General features: G+C 44.8%; 1 protein-coding gene across 1 annotated transcript in view; it reads left to right on the top strand.

The window, feature by feature from the left end:
- The window catches only part of ZZEF1 (zinc finger ZZ-type and EF-hand domain containing 1), a 308,587-nt gene that overhangs the window by 11,653 nt on the left and 273,446 nt on the right, over positions 1-23,488 (top strand). The window contains exon 2 of the mRNA XM_073590591.1: positions 14,163-14,307. Within this exon, the coding sequence (XP_073446692.1) occupies positions 14,163-14,307 (145 nt within the window). The remainder of the gene's footprint in view (positions 1-14,162; positions 14,308-23,488) is intronic.

Below are 23,488 nucleotides of genomic sequence, written 5' to 3'. Positions count from 1 at the left end.
GCCAGCGCAGTGAGCATGTATCTCCCCACTCGGCAACATCTAGTGAGCTGAGCTCCCCACATGCTGGATCTCGCTGTGCAGGCGCCAGATACCCAGCGCCGCAGTGTGAATACGTGATAACACACAGCAGGGTGGGATCTGGGGCCTCGCGGTGAGAGAGCATTACATGAAAGCATGATGTCTGCTTCTCTAGGGCAGCGCGCACGGCGCACTCTCAAGAACGGTTGGCAGAGCGCAGGCGCTGGGCAAGTAAGGAGCAGAGGAGGCTGCACAACAAGGAAATGATTGACGGCTCTAAGACGCTGGACACCGGGGGAGAAAACACACCTCCCGGACACACAAGAGGTATGGCGGGGAATTATTAAAAATGAGTATTTCGGCGTTACTAGGGATCTGAAACATAGGGGCCACCTTCACAGAACGCAGCCTTAGTGCTAATGATGGTGTCTCTTTTACTTAAAAACGCGCCGGGGTCGGGTGACGGGTTACCTTTAATCTTTTTGGTGTCAACGTTAGCATTTCATGTATCCAAAAGGCTTCAGCAAATGTATGCGGTCGCCTCCTCTCCTTGGAGGGGGTACATGTAACCGTTCCTCATAAGACAGGGTTTGCAGACCGGTCACCATTCTGGTCGCTCTTCTCTGAACTTGCTCCAGTGTGTTGATGTCTTTTTTAAAATATGGTGCACAAAACTGGACACAGTATTCCTGATGAGGCCTGACCAAAGAGGAGTAGAGGGCAATAATGACTTCACATGATCTGGACTGTATGCTTCTGTTAATACATCCTAGAGTTGTATTTGCCTTTTTTGCTGCTGCATCACACTGTTGACTCATGATCAATCTGTGATCTATTAGTATACCCAAGTCTGTTTCACATGTGCTGTTGCTTAGCCCTATTCCTCCCATTCTGTATATGCTTTACATTTTTATTGCCCAGATGTAGTACTTTGCATTTTTCCCTGTTAAAAACCATTCTTTAGTTACTGCCCACTGTTGCAGTTTATTTATATCATTTTGAATCCTCTCTCTCTCTTCTCAAGTATTAGCTATCCCTCCTAGCTTTGTGTCATCAGCAAATTTAATCAGTTTACCCTCAATTCCTTCATCTAAATCATTGATAAAGATGTTGAACAATACAGCGCCCAGGACTGAGCCCTGTGGTACCCCACTTGAGACATTGTTCCAACTGGATATGCAGCCATTTACGACCACTCTTTGGGTCTGATCACTAAGCCAGTTATGAATCCACCTAACAGTTGCCTTTTTCCATTCCATACTTAGTCATTTTTTCAATAAGGGTTGTGTGAGATACTTTGTCAAATGCTTTGCTGAAGTCAAGATACACTATATCTGCAGCATATCCCTGATCCACCCAGTCAGCCATTCTGTCATAGAAGGAAATCAAGTTAGTCTGAAATGACTTATTAGTTACAAACGCATGCTGACTCTGTTTAATCACTTCATACTTATCCTGGTACTTACTTACACGTTGTTTAATAATTTGTTCAAAGATCATTCCTGGTATAGAAGTCAGACTCACCGGCCTATAGTTGCCTGGGTCCACCTTCTTCCCCTTTTTGAAGATAGGAACAACATTTGCTCTTCTCCAGTCTTCTGGCACTTCTCCTGTTCTCCAAGAATTTTCAAAGATTATGGAGAGGGGTTCAAAAATTTCTTCTGCTATCTCCTTCAGTACTCTGGGGTGTAATTCATCTGGACCTGGAGACTTGAATTGATTTGTTAGCGAAGTATTCCCTCACTAGCTATATGTTTATAGATAGCCTGGATTCTTCTATTCCTTTATTAGAACAGTGAAGATCAGTTTGTTACATTTCCTTTCTGAGAGAAAACAGATGCAAAATAGGAATTTAAAAGTTCGGCCTTCTCAACATCCTGTCTTACCGTTTCATCATTTTCATCCTGTAAAAATCCTATAGCATCTTTGACTTTTCTTTTACTTTTGACATATCCCCAAAATCCTTTTTTATTGCTTTTGACATCTCTTGCAAGCCTTAATTCATTGGCAGCTTTAGATAATCTGATTCGTGCCCTGCAGGTAGCGTTATATTCTTTAGATATGCCTCCCTCTTTCCATTTGATAAACATTTCTTCCCTTTTAGCATGTGTTAAGTTCTGTGTTCATCTATCCTGGTTTCTTATTCCGTCCCTCTTTTTGGAATTGTTAACGATTGTACTTTTGAGAATCTCATTTTTCAAGATTTACCATCCTTCCTGGACATTTTTGTCCTTAAGGATATCCAGCCATTGGATCCCCCCAATTCTCTTTCTGAGACTCTTAAAATCTGCCTTTCTGAAATCTAACCTTGACGTCTGAGTCTTCACAGGTCTTCCTCCTCTAGTTATCCAAAATTCTAAAATAGCATGGTCGCTACCTCCTAGGGTCCCAGCCACTCTTGCCTCCTCAACCATTTCCTCCATGTTTATAAGGATTAGATCCAAGGTAGCAGATCCCTTTGTTTTCTCCCCTACCTTTTGGAAGATAAAATTGTCAGCAAGAGAGGATAAGAATTTGTTGACCTTTGCCTGAGAGAGATTTCCAGCAAATGTCTGGATAGTTGAAATCTCCCATGACCATTGTGTCATATTTTTTGGAGAACTTGGCCATTTGATGCATAAAGAGTTCATCCATATCTTCTGCTTGCACAGGCGGCCTGTAGTAAATGCCTACAATGGTGTCCTTTCCATTGTTCTGTCCTTGTATTCTTACCCAAACTGTTTCCACAGAACTCCCAGTCTCTGAAGCTTGGATCTCTGTGCAGATATACGCTTTTCTATCATACAATGCAACACCTCCTCGTTTTTCAAGTCTGTTTCTTGCAAATAAGTTGTTTCCTTCTAGACTTGTATTCCAATCATATGTATCATCCCACCAAGTTTCAGTGATTCCAATGACGTCATATTTCTTCTCCTGTGTTAGTAGTTCCAATTCTCCTTGTTTGTTGCCCATGCTTTGTGCATTCGTATAGAAACATTTTAGTTTGTGATTGGATTCTCTTTCTCCAATATTTTTATTTAGATTTTTTTTTGTCTTTATTCTTCCTTTCCACTTTTAATAGCAGAAATGTCAATAGTATTTTTCAGGTGTATGGCTTTTTCTGGCCTTTTGCTTTCCTTCCCACCTTGTTCTAGTTTAAAGCTCTCCTGATGAGTGTAGCAAGGCGACTTCCAAATAGATGTTTTCCATTCTTCGTAATGTGCACCCCATCTCTAGCAAGTAGTCCATCGTATAGGTAATTCACTCCGTGATCCAGAAATCCAAATCCTAGCTGATGGCACCATCGACGTAGACAGTTGTTCACCTGCAGAATCTAATTCCACCTTCTTGTTCCATGGCCATCCACTGGGAGGATGAAAGGGAAGACCACCTGCGCTCCCAGTTCTTTCACTTTCTTACCTAAATTTTCAAAGCCACTGCAGATGGTTTCCAGATCGTTTCTCGCGGTGTCATTTGTCACTGTACCATTCACAAAGTGTAGTGCAGTTGTGTATGACTAGACACACCTGCCCACACTAACAGCACCACCAGAGGCTCTACTGGTGAAAACAGTGGCTGATGCCTAACGCTCTCATTGACGTTTCCAACATCGTTGGTAGCCAACATTTCTGCTCAGCATGAATCAACTTTCATTACTGAACAGCACTGAGGCCCACTGGTCCTTCGTCCAGTGTAGATGCTCAATGGCCCATGTACCTGGTGGTGTGGGCAGGTACACTTGTAGGTTGTCTAGCACAAAAACCACACTGATGTAAATGGTTTTGAATGTTCTGCCCTGACACTTGGGGGGCCTCTCGCTTTCCTTAAATGTGCCTGGAGTTGTGACATTCATCATTCCGTTCCGAAGGGCATTGCTCATTATGAAGCCGTGATCAGTGTAGGATGTGGCCATAGGATGTCCACTTCTCTGACTTTCTGTAATTCTCCCAATTTCTGTGTCTGTTGTCACCTTTCTTACTCTATAAGCTCAGAGGCCACTTCCATCTGAGAACCTCTTGGTTGAAGCCTCACAATGTTGAAACACTGATAATGAATTGTTACGTATCATCTTGGTCTCATGATGTCAAAATGTGAACAGCATAATGAGGAGGATTGTTTAATACCAACTCTAATTGAACCCCGAAATTTATTGGTTTATTCATGGATCAAACATCTGTTGTGAATTTAACATTGAACAGTTGGACATGTGTATTCAAAAGTTTAGAGAAGGTCACATTAAGCTCATCTGAAAAGGTTAGAGTGCATTTTAGGATCTTCCTGAAAGCTATAAATATTCCTAACTCTTTATGAGTAGTGTAAGATTATTTTCACACGTTGCGTTTTTGTGGGTTTTTTGGGGGGTATTTTGTGCAAATTTTAAACTGCGTTTTACAGTACCAGCAAAAGCTATGAGATTTTAGAAATCTCGTGCACTTTTTTTTTTTTTCTTCTCTTGACTGATTTGGATAACTGCTTCATTTTTGTAAACTGCAGCATTGCACTACTTTCAGCGTTTTTTTCACCCATAGAAATCAATGAGTAAGTGCAAAGACGCAAAACCTTAAGGAAGTTGCATTATCTTTTTTTAGGGGGTCTTTAAACTTTATCATCATGCACAAGAGATAATAAATACGCAGCAAAACCGACTTTTTTTTTTTTTTTTTATTTATTTATTTTTTTGGGAAGCCACTAAGCTTTTGCCAATAAAAAAAAAAACAAAAAAAACGCAATGTGTGACCATAGCCTATTGTAGGAAGAGAGACCCTGAATTCAACAATTTATCACTGACCTTCTGACAGCAAAATGTAACGGTGACCACTCTCTGCTCATTCTTTTTGAGCTTTCTGCAGCTTTCGACACTGTTGACCACCATCTCCTACCCTCTAGGCTCCAGTCACTAGGCATTAAGGACACTGCCCTCGCCTTGTTCTCTTCCTATCTTTCTGACCGCTCCTTCAGTGTTTTGTTTGCTGGCTCCACACCATTTCCTCTTCCTCTCACTGTTGGGGTACTTCAGGACTCAGTCCTTGGCCCCCTTCTCTTCTCTCTCTACACGGCCCCAGTTGGACAGACCATCAGCAGATTTGGCCTTCAGTACCATCTTTATGCTGATTACACACAACTATACACGTCATCCCCTGACCTTACCCCCACTGTACTACAGAACACCAATGACTGTCTGTCCGCAGTCTTCAACATCATGTCTGCTCTCTATCTGAAACTCAACCTTTCCAAAACTGAACCTCTTCTGCTCCCCACCGTCTACTAACCTCCCTAAATCTGACATTTCCCTCTCTGTGGGTGGCACCATAATTACTCCCCAGCAGCAGGCGCGCTGTCTGGGTATTTTGTTTGACACTAGTCTCTCCTTCACCTCCCATATACAATCTCTTGCCCGCTCTTGCTGCCTACACCTAAACAACATCCGTAGAATCCACCCTTTTCTCACCATGGAGGCAACAAAAACCCTCACTGTCGCCCTGATCCACTCTCGCCTGGACTACTGTAACTCTCTATTAATTGGCCTCCCCCCTCACTCTACTTTCTCCTCTCCAGTCCATACTTAATGCAGCAGCCATAGTCATCCATCTGGCTAATCAGTACTCGGACGTGTCCGCTCTTCGCCAATCGTTAAACTGGCTGCCCATTCACTACAGGATCCAATTAAAAGTACTTTTTTCTCACCCACAAAGCTCTCCACAGTGCGGCACCCCCCTACATCTCCTCCCTCATTTGTCTATCGGCCTAGCCGATCAGATGCGCTCTGCAAACGACTTTCGACTAACCTCTGCACTAATCCATACCTCCCACTCCCGACTCCAAGACTTCTCCTATGCTGCGCCAATCCTCTGGAATGCTCTACACCAATAAATTAGTACCAGCCACAACATGCAGTTTTAGGTGCTCCCGCAAAACACATTTCTTCAGAGCGGCCTATGATGTTCCCTAATCAGTCATTTTATGTGTGTGTAGCCCATTCACTATCTCCATCTATCCCCACTCCCTCAAGATGGCTGGACCATCATTGTAAATACACACCTGTATTTTGTATGTCCCCCACCTCATTGTAGAGTGTAAGCTCTCGCGAGCAGTGTTTTATTTTGCTTTAATTATTGTATTGTTAACGTTGTTACTTATGACTGTTGTGTTTGAAACTGTTAAACTGTAAAGCGCTGCGGAATATGTTGGTGCTATATAAAGATTACTAGCTGAAGAGCCTGGCGTTGCCTGGGCATAGTAACCAACTATGGTTAGTTATAACAAATTATAATGATAATATTGCACATGAAAATTTTTCACATCATCTATTCAACACTACAGATTTGCAACACAAATTAACTAAACGATTACCCAAGTATTGATAGTATTTTATTTTCAACTCATTCAAGAGCCTTTTGATAAACATTTTTGGTTTTTCCTTTCGGTGCAAAGATGAACAGATTTTTGGCAGTTCCAACCCTTGAACAGACCACGTAAAGTTGACCATGAGAAAAACATGGAGATTGCAAATCGATCACTACTACTTTCAAGGACTGTCCCTGAGCATTGTTAATGGACATTGCAAATAGCAGTTGAACTGGAAACTGGAGGAGTTTAAAATCCAAAAAAAATCAGGTGGAATTCTTGGATTGAAAATGTCCTCTCCTTTGGCACATCCTGTTTCTGAGCTGTGTATCTAACCCTATCCTGTGTGATAATGTCTGCTGAGCTGTGTATCTAATCCTATCGTGTGTTACTGACTGCTCAGCCGTGTATCTAATCCTATCCTGTGTTACTGATACTGACTGCTCAGCCGTGTATCTAATCCTATCCTGTGTGATACTGCCTGCTGAGCCGTGTATCTAATCCTATCCTGTGTGATACTGCCTGCTGAGCCGTGTATCTAATCCTATCCTGTGTGATACTGCCTGCTGAGCCGTGTATCTAATCCTATCCTGTGTGATACTGACTGCTGAGCCGTGTATCTAATACTGTTCTGTTTGAACTGGAAACTGGAGGTGTTTAAAATCAAAAATCAGATGGAATGAGTGGAATTCTTAGAATGAAAATGTCCTCTCCTTTGGCACATCCTGTTTCTGAGCTGTTTATCTAACCCTATCCTGTGTGCTAATGTCTGCTGAGCTGTGTACCTAACCCTCTCCTGTGTGTTACTGACTGCGCAGCAGTGTATCTAATCCTATCCTGTGTGATACTGTCTGCTGAGCCGTCTATCTAATACTATTCTGTGTGATACTGTGTGCTGAGCCGTGTATCTAATCCTATCCTGTGTGATACTGGGCTCCTCCTGCAGTCTGTGTCAGAGGGTGGTCTGTGTTGGCACGGTAATAAATTGTGTTATTTCCAGCTTTGCAGAAGGACGATAACACCATAGAAATTATAAGAATAGGCAAAATTGTTTGGTGAATTGGAACGCGCAGGGTTAAAATTTTGCCTCACAACATAGCCTATGACGCTCTCGGGGTCCAGACGTGTGACTGTGCAAAATTTTGTGGCTGTAGCTGCAACGGTTCGGATGCCAATCCCGGACACACATACATACACCCACATTGAGCTTTATATATTAGCTGATTATTATTATAATATCATACATCGTATCCTGCAGGCGCCTGCCTGATCAATGTGTTTTTTTTTTTTATGTTTTTTTTCCCACACAATATTCTAAGCAGTATGTAAATTTGGGGGCAGGTTAGTGAGGCATCAGTGACCTGTCAGTAGGCTGCATTATGAATATCTAATCAGAGCATCACATGAAGACCCCCACATAGGACACCCCGGAGCACGAGCATATCATTAACTCAAAACTAAAAATAAAGATTAAACAACCACAAGACAGATTTCCTCAATCAAGGTATCCTCTTAAAAAGTATAACAGCACCGACCTGACACTGTGTGTCGTTTACAGTGGCTTTAAGATAAGCCATTGTTGGGGTCCTGGCAATTGGCACCCCCTCCATTCAGCTGTGGCACTTGTCTTCATTCTCCAATGCTTGTATTGTGCTTGCAGGCTGACTGATACTTGCCTGCATCATTAATTTTTTTTTTTTTTTTTTACAATCTATTTCAGCTTCATCATGTTATAGTGAGCAAGAACAAACCAGCCTGCAAGTCAATATAAATATCGGGGAACCTGCACCGTACACATACATGCAGCAGCCTCTTCAAACAATTTTCGGTCCCCCACCTATCTTATATGCATCAATTTTAAAGGCTGGATAACCCCTTTTAACATTACGTATAAAGTGAACCTTTATTTCTTATTCAAATAGGCTGTGCTGTACCTCAAGGGCAGGGCAAGCCCAGCTCTCCTCATTATCCCTCAGCACATTCCCTTTGGCTTTTTGCTGTTCAGAAACAGCACTGAAATCTCTTAAAGGTGCGTTCTCACGGTCGGACGCTGCATACATCCGCAGCGTGCAGATGTTGCAGCATAGTGGATCGATTTTCAAGAAGTCCCATGCACACTATGCGTGCACCGACGCCCACGGCTCACCTATGGAGATGGACATGCGGTGCGTCTTTCAGGACCGCAGCCTATTTATCTTGTGGAGATGCGAGCCTTCGCAAGATAAATCTCACCCGTACAATGTAATGGGACGCGGTGATTCTGCACGGTTCAATGAACACATGAGGAATCGCCTGCGCTCAAAACCCGGCAGCGCTTGGGACGCAGCGGTCGTGCGATGTCCAAAGCTCTTCCGATTACTGACCGTGGGGACATAGCCTCAGACATGCACTGTGCACCCTTAAACTGCCGCAATCAGTGACTTATGCCTGGAAAGCACAGCATGCTTGAAATGTCAGGTTAGATTGTTTTGTCTCTGTATGAAACCTGCCATCGGAATACAGCTCTAAGGGTACCGTTACACTTAGCGATGCACCTGCGATCCCGACAATGATATGGATCGCTGGTGCATCGCTAAGTGGTCGCTAGTGAGCTGCCAGACATGCAGTTCTCATCAGCGACATAGCAGGGGTCGGGGGTCGTTACTTGTCAGACGAGGCGATCCTGACGTCCTCCCGCCCGCGTCAACGCATCGCTCGTCGGCGCCACAGGAAGCGCCCGAAGAGAAATGGTCCAGGCCGTTCTCGCGCGATCACCGATAACCAGTGGGGGAGCCGGTCGGAGGTAAGTATCAGACATAACGATATCGCTAGCAATATCGCTATAACGTCACAAAATCGGTGACGTTACAGCGGGGGCTTAATTCTCATAATCCCACTTTCCATGCTGTAAGCGGTGTCCGTGTTCTGCTGATGGCTTTGGCACAGCAGCAGTGAACTCGGTTTCCTTAAGGGTGTGTGCAGACGCTGCAGAATCCGCTGCGGATTAATCTGCACGGATTTTGCAAAAACCGCAGGTAAAAAGACCTGCGGATTATCTGCAGTTTTGCCTGCGGTTTGGTCCTGCGGATTCACCATCTCCACAATGGTGGAGATAGGAACCCGCTGCCGATTCCGCAGAAAGAATTGACATGTCAATTCTTTCTGTGGTTTCAAAACCGCAGCAAATCCGTGCGGATTGTTCCACAACGTCTACACATCGTTTTTTTTTTTTACCATTCATTTGAATCGTACTCTACACCGCAGCTAAAACTGCTGCGGGTCCCCAGCGGCCAAAACCGCTGCGAAAACACAGCGGAATCCGCAGCGTGTGCACATACCCTAAGGCTGCTTTCCCTTATCACCTGGATTGCTCCTGCTTTTAACAGCAGTCATTTGTTTTATAGAGATTTATTAGGGAAATGTTGGTAATACAATTCCACAATATACAAGACAACATTCACCTGTTCGATCAGCACTGTAAAAATTCTATTATTTTCTTGGTAATTGTCTCTGAGCCACAATATTTTTACAGTTATAAAAGAACAAGCAAGAGCAACTCTGGTTATGAAAATGGTTATGTTTAGAGAAGTAGTATTTGTCAGGCTTTAAGAACTTCTTAGCAGCTGTACGGTAACTTCTAAAATGTTGTAACTCTAAATCCATTCCACTTTTTAATTTTTTTTTTTTTTTTTTTGCAAGCATCTACGTTACTTCAGTTTTTCCAAACCCATTCAAAGAAATAGAACAGTTGTAAAAAATTCTGCAATACATTTAAAACTGAGCATTCCCTTATGAAGGCCTTTAATATGATACCATATGTCATTACTTACTTGGTGTATGTGGATAAAATATATTTACAAGGCATTAGATGTGATAAGATGGAAATGACCCTGCCCTGTACTTTAAACTTTGTCTGGTACACTGACCATTTTTGGCGCATGGAACGTATTCTTTAGAATTTACCTTTTGGTTGAACCTTGATCTTACCTGGCAGGATGCCACTTGTATCTAGGTGGATCGTAATCGCATGTTTAATGCTGTTGTTGTGGCTGCACCCCTGCTGACATCAATTTCTAGGGTAAAGGGAAGGAATAGACTAATCTAGTATATGCTAAATCATGTCCAGTAAAGAAAGATCTAGTATATACTAAATGTCTTTTAAAGAAAGATTTGTTTAAAAGGTTTGTCCACAACTAGGACAATCCCTTCTCGATCTGAATGTTCGACGATTTAAAATAAAAACACATTTGCCTCCGTGTTGGTGCCGTTCCAGCGGCGTCGGCACTCATGTTCCTGGTTCTCTTGAGCGGTTCTTATGACATGCGAGCCCTGCGCCCAATCAGCACTGGCTTCACTGGCCCCACCTTCGGGTGTATTGAACATCGACAGAAAGCCAGGGCTGCGACTCTTCTCTCACTTGCTCTTGATGTTTGATATATGCGAAGGTGGAGACAGTGAAGCCTTCGCTGATTGAGCTCCAGGCTCACCTGTCACAAGAACTGCATGAAAGCCCCGGGAATGCAAGTGCCAACACCACTGGAATGACGCCAACAGAGGAGGGGAGTATGTTTGGTGTTGATAAAATAAACATACCCAATCAGATCGAGAAGGGGATGTCCTAGTAGTGGACAATCCCTTTAAATCCAATAAAGAAGAATCTCGTATGCGGTAAATGTCAAGAATGAACAATCTATGGGCTAAATGACCAATAAAGAAACCTCTACAACCGCAATTCCATAAAGTTGTGACGCTGTATAAAATGTAAAGAAAACAAGAATGCAATGATTTGGAAATCTTAGAAACATATTTTATTCACAGTAGAATGCTGATCAGAAGATGAAAGTTAGAATTTTTTTCCAATTTTAAAAAATTAACTCATTTAGAAATTGATGTCAGTAACACATCTTAAAAAAAAAAAAAAAATTGGTACAGGGTTAACAAAAGGCTGGAAAATTAAGTGGTACTGATGAAAATACTGCTGTGGCGGGTCAGCTTTCAACCAAGTCACATGACTATAAAAAGAGCATGTTGAAGAGGCAGAGTCTCTCAGAAGCAAGATGGTCAGAACTTCAACAATCTGTGGCCTGCATCTAAAAATTATGGAACAATTTCCGGAAAAATGTTCTTCAATATAAAATTACAAAGACTTTGGCATGATTTATCAAAGCTTTCCTGCCAGAATTCTGGTGTAAAAATATTGAAAAGTATAAATTTTTAGCTGACACTCAAGAGTTCAAATTTGCGACTGTTGTCATTTCCATGCCAGTTCTCCCAGCTGCGACACAATGGGTAGGACTGGGGCGGTACACTACAGCTTGGCTAATTCATGACTACCTGTGGCATTGCTTACTTTCACTTCAGTACCTGTGTGGATGGAGGTTTCTGGCGTAGCACACGCAGGTGCACGCCGCTAATCAAATGTTACCGATTCATGATGAAGCATACACCTCTTCATGCATCGGGAGCGTCTGACTCCAGCTCACCCCCTCATTAAAGGGAACCTGCCAGATCCCCCATACCCTCCAATCCAGCAGCATTCAACTATGAATGAGTAAACTCCCTCACTAATCAGCCCTGTATAACATAATTCACTTAAATGCTTTGAAATAAGCATTTATAATGTCCGCTTTCCCTATGCTAATGAGAGCTTGGATTAATCGATGGGGTATTAGTTGCCCCAGGCTAGTCAGCCCCCTTCCATGTTATCACTCCCCTGTGGTTGTGGGAGTTTAATCACAAATAGCTGAATTCTGCTGGATTGGAGGGCATGGGGGTCTGGAAGACTACCTGTCAGACTGCCATGAAAAATACTGGTCTTGGTGAATCGGACCCTTTGAATATCCCACCATCTGCTATACATAATAAAACAATATCCAGAGATTCTGGAGAAATACATTGTACAAGTGACATGGTCTGTGAACACAGTTTACCATGCAATCCACAAATGCAAGTTATAGCTCTATCATGTATAGAAGAAGCCATATACAATCCAAAAACGACATCTTTTCTGGGCCAAAGCTAATTTACAATTGACTGAGGCGAAAATCAAAAATTGTTACGTGGTCAGATGAATCCAAACTGTGAAACCTCGGAAGTCATGTCTTGCGGGCTCGGGACCAGTGGAAACTTCCAGCTTGTTACTTGCGCAGAATTGTAAAGTCTGCATATCTGATGGTATGGGGCTGCATTAGTGTCTCTGGCATGGGCAGCGTCCACATCATTACAGACACTCAATGCTGAGCATTATATAGAGGTTTTAGATCAACACATTGTCCCATCCTGACAGTGTCTGCTTCAGGGAAGGCCTTTCATATTCCATCAAGAAAGAAAAGTCCTTCAAAGATGACCCAAGACTGTTGAGTAGATCGAATGGGACAACGTTCCACAACCAAAATACCATAATTTGGTCTCACTTACACGTTTACAGACTTGCAAATAGAAGAGGGGGTGATATACAATAGTAGACATGGCCCCGTCCCAACTTTTTTGAGATCTGTTGCTGCCATCAATTTCTAAATTAGATGTTTCATTTCATTTGAAAAACTAACATTCACCTTCTGATCTGTTGTTCTATGTTTTATTGTACATAAGATATGGCTGGAAGAACTTTCCAGGTCATTGTGTTCTTGTTTTCTTCACTTTTTACACCGCATCCTAACTTTTTTTGGAAATGAAGTTGTAGAATATGCTAAATAATGTCTAATAAAGAAGAAAAAAATGTTAATAAGCAAGATGACCGAACTTGCTACAAGGGGAACTGTAGAGCAATACGATGGCGGTATTATGATGTGTGTGTTTATGGTGAATTTTTTGTTGGGGTGCATTCACACTGCATTTTGACACCTGTTCATTGGTCCCAAGGGGATTGTCCGAACGCGCCGCAAAACGTACTCGCCCAAGGCGCCATAGACTTTAATGGTACTGACAGAGTGAACGTGTACTCTGTCGTGCATAAATCTCGGGCATGTACGCTTACTTGAGACGGACACCAGATGCAGTCTACTACGTCTGAGTGTCCACCTCCAAAAGGCATACACTCCCGAAAATGATACACGACAGCGCACGTTCGCTCTGCCAGCACCATTACAATCTATGGCTCCGTCGTCACATCCGCCCAAATCCAGTTTTGCAAGGGGTTCGGGCTTAAGTCCCGACGGGACCTACGAACGGGTGCCAAAACGTAGTGAAAATCATACACCAAAAATTCTGTCTTAAAAGGGTTGTTCAGGTGTAAAACATTGACAAAAACTCTTTCGGATAGTTCAGCAATATTTGGTTGGTGAGTGTCTGACACCCAGCTCCCCCATCGGCAGGTGTCATCAGGTCTCGTGGCCAGCAGAAGTGCGCAATGCATTGCGCAGGAGGTGCTGCAATAGAGTTCTGCGCACTGCAGCAGCCATTGTCATGCACTGCTGCTCAGCCCCACTTTTCAATAGGAGCTGATTTACAGGGTACTACACAGTGTGCGGAGCTGTACGTTTCAGTCTCCATACATTGTGGACTTCCACTGGCCACGGGACCTAATAATTTCACGTCTGATATTGATGGTCATCAATAAACCCCTATAATACACTGTTAACAGAAGTAAGATGTTAGCGTCTTGTATAACGCAATACAGTTATTATACATTTGTATTAGAATCCCTATATTAGGTTATGCCCAGTGTTTGTTTCTTTATATTCCCAGGAAAGGCTGAAGTATAGTCAGAAGTAACTCTTGAGCATAAAAAAATATGGAAATGTGCTTCAGTACACTTTCCTCTCTATGATTCACTTGCTTCGGTTTTACCTTTTTTCAGAGAACTCTTTCCATGTGGGATTAACCGTGGGCATCTCTTTCAGGCATTTGCACAGTTTGATGCTGAAGGCGATGAGGTGGTAGACTTGGAGAGCATGCTAGAAGCCATCAAGACCTCCAGTGGTGCCAACCTTCAAGGAGAATTGAGTCATGTTATCCGACAGCTGCAAGCCTGTTCTCTCACACCCGGTAATGTTGATACTTTATTTTTATACTCTGCTACAAGTGCCAAAACATTAAAAAAAAAATAAAATAAATATACACTGACTATTTTTCAAGTTTTCAAACCTACAAAGAAATGAGAGGTCTGTAATTTTTATCATCTTCATCTGTATGAGACAGAATATTCAAGATAAAATAAATATCTAAAAAAATTGTATTTTTACATAATTGAATTTGTTTTTTATTGCATGAAATAAGTATTTGATACAATAGAAAACCAGAAATTAAAATTTGGTATTGAAACATTTGTTGGTAATTACAGAGGTTTCCCGCAGTTCTTGACCATGTTTGCACACACTGCAGCAGGGATTTTCGCTCATTCCTCCATACACATCTTCTCCAGATCTTTCAGGTTTCAGGGCTGTCGCTGGGCATTTCCCTCCAAAGATTTTCTATTGGGTTCAGGTCTGGACCCTGGCTAGGCCAATCCAGGACCTTGAAGTGCTTCTTACTGAGCCACTTTTTAGTTGCCCTGGTTTTGGGTCATTGTCATGCTGGAAGACCCAGCCACGACCCATCTTCAATGCTCTTACTGAGGGAAGGAGGTTGTTGTCCAAAATCTTGCGATACATGACCCCATCCATCCTCCCTTCAATACGTTGCAGTCGTCCTTTCCACTTTGCAGAAAAGCACCCCCAAAGTATGATGTTTTTCCCACCATGCTTCAGTGTTGAGCCTGTGTTCTTGGGGGTTGGACTCATCCTTCTTCCTCCAAACACGAGTGGAGTTGATAAAAAGTGATATTTTAGTTTCATCTGACCACATGAATTCCCATGCTTCCTCTGTATCATCCAGATGGTCATTGGTGAACTTCAAACGGACCTGGATATATGCTGACATGAGCAGCTGGACCTTGCGTGCCCTGCAGGATTTTAATCCATGACAGCGTTGTTACTAACGGTAATGTTTGAGACTTTGGTCCCAGCTCTCTTAACGTCATTGACCAGATCCTCCCGTATAGATCTGGGCTGATCCTTCACCTTTCTCTGAATCATCCATACAAGATTGACAGTTATCTTGTGTTTCTTCCATTTTCTAATTGTGCCAACAGTTGTTGCTTTCTCACTAAGCTGCTTGCCTATTGTCCTGTTTGTTATTTATTATGCTTTGCTTATATAGCGCAATCTTATTTCCGCAGCACTTTACACACATTATCGTCGCTGTCCACAATGGAGCTCCCAATCTAAATTCCCTATCAGTATGTTTTTTAGAGTGTGGAAGAAAACTGGAGTACCTGGAGGAAACCCATGCATACACAGATGTTGTCCTTGGTGAGATTTGAACCCAGGACTCCAGCGCTGCAAAGTTGCAGTGCTAACCACTGAGCCATCGTGCTGTCCTGTAGACAATCCCAGCCTTGGGCAGGTCTACAATTTTGTTCCTGGTGTCTGTAAACAGCTCTTTTGTCTTGGCTATGGTGGAGAGGTTGGAGCGTGATTGATTGTGTGAATAGGTGTCTTTTTATACAGGTAATGAGTTCAAACAAGTGTAATTAATACAGGTAATGAGTACAGAGTAGAAGTTTTTCTTTAAGTCCGGGCTCACGCTAGCGTAGAATACGGACGAGTGCAATGCGAGAAAGCATCACATAGCACTCGGCCCTGTGTTAATCTGTGGAGCGGATCACATCTGCGATTATTTTCTCATGCCGAATCTGCATGCAAGAACAATCGCAGCATGCTGCTATTGGCACCGATACTCGGCTGAGGCTGGTTTCACATTTGCGTTTTTTAGCGCTGGAAAAAAACGCATATGTGCGCATGCGTTTTTTCCCCTATATTTAACATGGGTGCGCATACCTGCGCGCTTGTAAGCGCATGTATGCGATTTTCATGCGCTGCGTTTTTTTGGGGTGTGCGTTTGTATTTTCCAGACGCAGCATGTTGCATTTTTTGGCCCTGCAAAAAAGCGCATGCGCACATATGCGCACGTTTTGCGCTAAAAATGGCCATTATAGCCTATGGATGCGCATATGTGCGCACTGGCATGCTCATGTATGCGTTTTTTTGCATATGCGTTTTTTTTTTTTTAACCATGGAATTTAGGGGTTTGGGTTAGAGTTAGGGTTAGTTAAGGGGGTTTAGGGTTAGGGTTAGGGTCAGGGTCAGGGTTAGGGTTGGGGTTTGGGTCAGGGTTAGGGTTAAGTATGGTTTGGTTAGGGTCAGGGTTAGGGTCAGGATTAGGGTTAAGTATGGTTTGGTTAAGGGTTAGGGTTAGGGTTAGGGTCAGGGTTAGGGTTAGGGTTAGGGTCAGGGTTAGGGTTAAGTATGGTTTTGTTAAGGGTTAGGGTCAGGGTTAGGGTCAGGATTAGGGTTAAGTATGGTTTTGTTAAGGGTTAGGGTCAGGGTTAGGGTTAGGGTTAGTTAGGGTTTAGGGTTTGGGTTAGGGTTAAGTATGGTTTTGTTAAGGGTTAGGGTCAGGGTTAGGGTTAGTTAGGGTTTAGGGTTTGGGTTAGGGTTAAGTATGATTTGGTTAAGGGTTAGGGTCAGGGTTAGGGTTAAGTATGGTTTTGTTAAGGGTTAGGGTTAGGGTCAGGGTTAGGGTTAGTTAGGGTTTAGGGTTTGGGTTAGGGTTAAGTATGATTTGGTTAAGGGTTAGGGTTAGGGTCAGGGTTAGGGTTAGGGTTAGGGTCAGGGTTAGGGTTAGTAAAGTCATGGTTTGGGTTAGTGTGAGGGGCCACCTAATGTTGGAAAAAAACGCAAACGCGGTAAAAACGCACTAAACGCATACAAACGCATAAAAACGCTGCGTTTTTTCATGCATGCTCATAAAAATGCTTGAAAAAAACGCAGCAGTTGTATGCTTTTGTATGCGTTTTTTCAATGCGTTTTTTTGCGGGAAAAACGCGCTGCAAAAAAAAGCAAGTGTGAAACTAGCCTGAGTCTCGGAGCACTCGAACCCATATAAGGCTACTTTCAGACTTCTGTTCTGAGGCGCAGCGCAGGGCTGCCACTAAGCTCCGCCCCGGCCGCGCCTTCTCTGGTCAGCTCCTCCTATGGGCACATGACACTGCATGCGCCCAGCGTACCCTATATTCAGCGTTGGGTACGCTGGCTGTGTGCTGGTAGCGCCCTTTTGGCGCTGCGCCGAGCGCACAAAAATGCAACATGGTGCGTTTGGCGCACGTCGGCGCAGCGTCAAAAGGGAGCACACGCCGGCGAGATCATACCAGCGCACGGCCAGCGTACCCAACGCTAAATATAGGGTACGCTGGGCACATGCAGCGTCATGCGCCCATAGGAGGAGCTGACCGGAGGAGGCGCGGCCGGGGGCAGAGTTTAGTGGCAGCCCTGCGCCTCAGAATGCAATCTGAAAGTAGCCTAAGTCTATGGGTGTGATTAACACAGCGCACATCACTTGGAAATCATCCGGGTGCTGTGCGATCATACATCGACCCCGGCAGCGGAGGGGATGGAGAAATTAGTTTCTCTGCCTCCTCCACAGCTGTGCTCCGAGCCTCTGTGCGAGAGGCTCGGAGCATAGTAGCATGACACTCAGCTCCCGCTCGCAGCAGAGCAGGAGCTATGGGTCATTAGCATATCGCATCCCATGCCATACGCTAGTGTGACCCTGGCCTAAGAAGCCCTAACAGGTCTGTGAGCGCCAGAATTCTTGCTGGGTTGGTAGATGATCAAATACTTTTCTCCTTCGCCTCTTTGGGGGATACAGGACCATGAGTGTTATGCTGCTGCCACTAAGAGGAGTGGAGAGAAGAAATTAACTCCTTCTTTGCAGTATACACCCTCCTACCGGCTATAAGTGAACCAGTTCTTGCTTAGTGTCTAAATGAATCAGTATTGAAAGTCCAAAATCTAATTAGTGATTCTAATTGCCAAAATGGACATCAACCAATGCATGCCAAAAATTGACATGTCCAAGGCATGCGTAAAAGAACCAACATACTAATTGATTACGTTAAAATAGATAATTTTATTAATTCTACAAATCACAGTATCAATTAAGAGTTTATAAGGTGCCTCACAAAATTACGGGAACAATACAGTCTGAGTATATATAGTATCAATAAATACCGTATATACTCGTGTATAAGCTGACCCCCCCCCCCCCTAATTTTTCCACAGAAAACTGGGAAAACTTATTGACTCGTATATAAGCCTAGGGTTAATGGTGGTCCAAGAAGATGCTCCATAGATAAAACCCCCCATATGATGCTGCACAAGGGTTAATGCTGGCCCAAGAGGATGCTCCATAAATACCCCCAATAATATGCTGCTGCTCAAGGGTTAATGTTGTCCCATAATATGCTCCATAAATACCCCCCATATGCTGCTGCACAAGGGTTAATGCTGCCCCATAAGATGCTCCATAAATACCCCTTATATGCTGCTGCACAAGGGTTAATGCTGTCCCATAAGATGCTCCATAAATACCCCTTATTTGCTGCTGGAATTTAAAAAAATAAAAATGACACATATTCACCTCTCCGTCGCTGGGGGCCAGGTGCCGGTGTCCTGAGCCCCCGGCACCGGCGATATTTATCGGCCCCTGTTCCATCGCCGTCCACCGCTGTCTCCCGGGTCTCTGCAGTGACGTTCATTCATCAGAGGGCGCACACGGACTACGTGATCGCGCCCTCTGACCTGAATGTCACAGCAGGAGGACCCGGAGACACAGCGGTGCACGGCTTGAAACGGGGACAGGTGAATATTTCTCTGCCCCCGTCATACTCACCCCTTCCTGGCACACAGTCTTCTCTGCAGCCCCTGCTTCTCCATCGGCCGTCTGCTTCCTGCATTCAGCGGTCACGTGGTACCACTCATTAAACTCATAAATATGCACATATTCATGAGTTTAATGAGTGGTACCACGTGACCGCTGAACGCAGGAAGCAGACCACCGAGGGAGAAGCAGGGGCTGCAGAGACGTGCCAGGAGGGGGTGAGTATGGTCTCTGACACCCCCGCTCCCCCACCCACCCCCCGGTATATGAATTGCGTATAAGCCGAGAGGGGGACTTTCAGCCCAAAAAGTGGGCTGAAAATCTCGGCTTATACACGAGTATATGCGGTAGTTATAAAATAATATACACCAGAACTATTTATAAAATTAATGCCCACATTAATTTTCAAATACAGTATATAGTAATGGATGTAATATAGCTCTTATATATTGCACTCTATTTTAATTTTGAAGGCACACAAAGGTACAAGTGCCTCCGTACAACCTACAGCCTATTGCACAGAATCTGCACTATAGATTGCTTAGAATATAGAATAAAGAATAAATTGCCACAATTACCAATGTTATAAAGGGCATAAAGTAATACAAATGATTTTTACCTAAAGAGCACAGGAGTAACTCGGGGTCCGTGGTGGTAGTCAGTGCTGTGAAACGTTACCCATCACCCCAACATACGTTTCAAAAAGTTTCTTCCTCAGCTGTGCTCCGAGCCTCTGTGCGAGAGGCTCGGAGCACAGTAGCATGACACTCGGCTCTCGCTCGCAGCAGAGCAGGAGCTGAGGTTCATTAGCATATCGCATCCCATGCCATACGCTAGTGTGACCCTGGCCTAAGAAGCCCTAACAGGTCTGAGAGTGCCAGAATTCTTGCTGGTTGGTAGATGATCAAATAATTTTCTCCTTCGCCTCATTGGGGGACACAGGACCATGAGTGTTAAGCTGCTGCCACTAAGAGGACACTAAATAAACATAGCAGAAATTAACTCCTCCTCTGCAGTACAGACCCTCCTACCGGCTATAAGTGAACCAGTTCTTGCCTAGTGTCTGTAGGAGGCACTCGGGTCTGGGATTCAGACCCCTTTTATTCTTATTTTTTTTTTTCCATGGATTAAAGGGGCAACGGGTCCTTTCAAGGTCCCGATCTCCCCGAACCTTCAACAGGTGGGAACGCAGAGTGTCGCCTCCCCGTACCCCCTCCTGCAACGCTACAATGCCTGGGCTCGTTTCAGGGGCGACGGGTCCCTCCAGGGCTCCGGTCTCCCCACATCACCAAAAGACAAAAACATGGGGTGTCGCCCCTACATGTCCCCTTCTGGAGCCAGGCCTACAGCCGGACGATGAGCCTGTTCCATCCCAAGGCATTGAACCCACGGGATGCACAGAAGCCCTAGCAGATTCTGTGCAGCCCCCACTACATCACCTCTAATAGAAAGCAGATGATGACGGGAGGCAGATGGTCCCTCTCCATCTCCCTGTCAAAGGGATGGTGGATTGAGGGCGAACTACGTGGCCAGTACCTGCGGATCCAGCTCTGCTACATCCGTGCCGACATCAGTGAGTACAAGAGGGGTCCTGGCCCCCAGCGCCCAAGGATGGCAGGAGCGCTCCTAAGACATTAGGTCCTGATTAGAGTTGAGCGACTTTGGTCGGATCGGGTTTCATGAAACAAAATTTGTTTCAGATGAAACTGGTCCGACTAGGGCAAAAAAAGTCGGAGTTTCGTCCGAAACCCGACCCCAATGCAAGTCAATGGGGAATATAAGTCGGCTTTGAGCAGATGACATTCATCCGCTCAATGCCGACTTTTATTCCCCATTGACTTGCACTGGGGTCGGGTTTCGGACGAAACTCCGACTTTTTTTTGCCCTAGTCGGACCAGTTTCATCTGAAACAAATTTTGTTTCATGAAACCCGATCCGACCAAGGTCGTTCAACTCTAGTCCTGATCCCAGGGAAAGGATGCGCGTCCCGACGTTCTGCCCGCGATCGCTCGGCCCTGCCGCCACCGCAAATTTAGTCCCTGGCCAGACTAGGCCGCGTGTCATAGCTCCACCCGCGTTTCAGGCTCTTCTTGCACTAGATGAGAAGCGTCGCTGCTGTAACACCGCCCACTGGGCTGGCCCCACCCACGTCTTCAGGTGCTTCTCGTTCCTAACGAGAAGCGCCACTGTTAACCCTGGGGGCCATTTTCTCTGCGCTGACCGCAGACAGGCGCAGCAGATCTTCCACGATGGGCGCTAACAGACACACTATAAGGCTGACAGAAGCCGGACACCATCCCTGGGGGTACAGGACACAGGACCTGCGTAAGCTGCAAATGGAGCTTAACCCCTTCCCTACAGTATTGAAACCTCTGAGCAGCTCTAGAGGGCCAATATGTCCCAACTAAAGTCTGCTAAGAAGGCCACCAGAGCTGGTCCACTCCGGAATCGCATCTCCCGATCAACGTTCTGGAAATTCGAGCAATTAAGTTAGTCCTCCTGCGATTCCATAATCTCCAAGCAGGTCACCCCATTTGGATTCAGTCGAACAACGCCATGGCGGTGGCGTACATCAACCATCAGGGGGGTACGCGAAGCAGAAGGGCGATGCTCGAAGTGTCTCACATCCTTCGATGGGCCAAGAAGAGTCACTCAGTCATTTCAGCACTTCATATCGCGAGGGGGGGGGGGGGTAGAGAATTGGGCGGCAGATTTTCTCAGCCGTCAGGGTCTCGCCTCGAGCGTGTGGTCCCTTCATCCGGAGGTCTTGCAGCAGATTTGCCATCGCTGGGGGACGTCGATCTCATTTCTTCAATGCTAAATGCAAAGGTTCCAGCGTTCATAGCCCGTTCCTGCGACCCAATAGCCATCGGGTCGGATGCACTGGTCCTCCCGTGGCATCAGTTTTGCCTCCCTTATGTGTTTCCCTCACTCCCATTACTTACGAAGGTCATCATGAAGTTCCGAGCGGAAGGGATTCCGGTGAGCCTCGTCACCCCAGATTGGGCACACCGGGCGTGGTACGCGGGGCTAGTGCAGCTCGTCTCCGACGTTCCCTGGCAGCTGCCGGACCGCCCGGACTTGCTCTCCCAGGGCACGATTTGCCACCAGAACTCGAGAACCCTGAGTTTAACGGCCTGGCCATTGAATCCTGGGTTTTAACCCAAGCCGGCTTCTCCCAGCAGGAGTTTTCCACCTTTATTAGAGCCCGGAAACCGACATCCATGCGCATTTATCATCGCACCTGGAAGACATTTTTCTCTTGGTTCAGACCCCGTGGATGTTCTCCACTTGCTTTTTCCATCCCGTCCATTTTGGAGTTTCTCCAGGCAGGCCTAGACTCAGGTCTTGCGCTTGCTTCCCTCAAGTGCCAAATTTCAGCCTTATCCATCCTGTTCCAATGCAGGATACAGTGCCTTGTGAAAGTATTCGGCCCCTGGAACTTTTCAACCTTTTCTCACATATCATGCTTCAAACATAAAGATACCAAATGTAAATTTTTGGTGAAGAATCAACAAGTGGAACACAATTGTGAAGTTGAACGAAATTTATTGGTTATGTTAAAGATTTGTGGAAATTCAAAAACTGAAAAGTGGGGTGTGCAACATTATTCGGCCCCTTTGCTTTCAGTGCAGCAAACTCACTCCAGAAGTTCATTGTGGATCTCTGAATGATCCAATGTTGTCCTAAATGACGATGATAAATATAATCCACCTGTGTGTAATCAAGTCTTCGTATAAATGCACCTGCTCTGTGATAGTCTCAGGGTTCTGTTTGAAGCACAGAGAGCATCATGAAGACCAAGGAACACAACAGGCAGGTCCGTGATACTGTTGTGGAGAAGTTTAAAGCTGGATTTGGATACAAAATGATTTCCAAAACTAACATCCCAAGGAACACTGTGCAAACGATCATATTGAAATGGAAGGAGTATCATACCACTGCAAATCTACCAAGACCCAGCCGTCCCTCTAAACTTTCATCTCAAACAAGGAGAAGACTGATCAGAGATGCAGCCAAGAGGCCCATGATCACTCTGCATGAACTGCAGAGATCTACAGCTGAGGTGGGACAGTCTGTCCATAGGACAACAATCAGTCGAACACTGCACATATCTTTCCTTTATGGAAGAGTGGCAAGAATACAGCCATTTCTCAAAGATATCCATAAATAGTGTAATTTAAAGTTTGCAACAAGCCACCTGGGAGAGACACCAAACATGTGGAAGAAGGTGCTCTGGTCAGATGAAACCAAAATCGAACTTTTTGGCAACAATGCCAAACGATATGTTTGGCGTAAAGGCAACACAGCTCATCACCCTGAACACACTATCCCCACTGTCAAACATGGTGGTGGCAGCATCATGGTTTGGGCCTGCTTTTTTCAGCAGGGACAGGCAAGATGGTTAAAATTGATGGGACGATGGATAGAGCCAAATACAGGACCATTCTTGAAGAAAACCTGTTGG

Source organism: Dendrobates tinctorius, unplaced genomic scaffold (assembly GCF_039654945.1).
Source record: "Dendrobates tinctorius isolate UK_male_01 unplaced genomic scaffold, ASM3965494v1 ptg000117l, whole genome shotgun sequence".
In the NCBI taxonomy this organism is placed as follows: Eukaryota; Metazoa; Chordata; class Amphibia; order Anura; family Dendrobatidae; genus Dendrobates; species Dendrobates tinctorius.
This window is presented reverse-complemented; position numbering and strand designations above follow the sequence as displayed.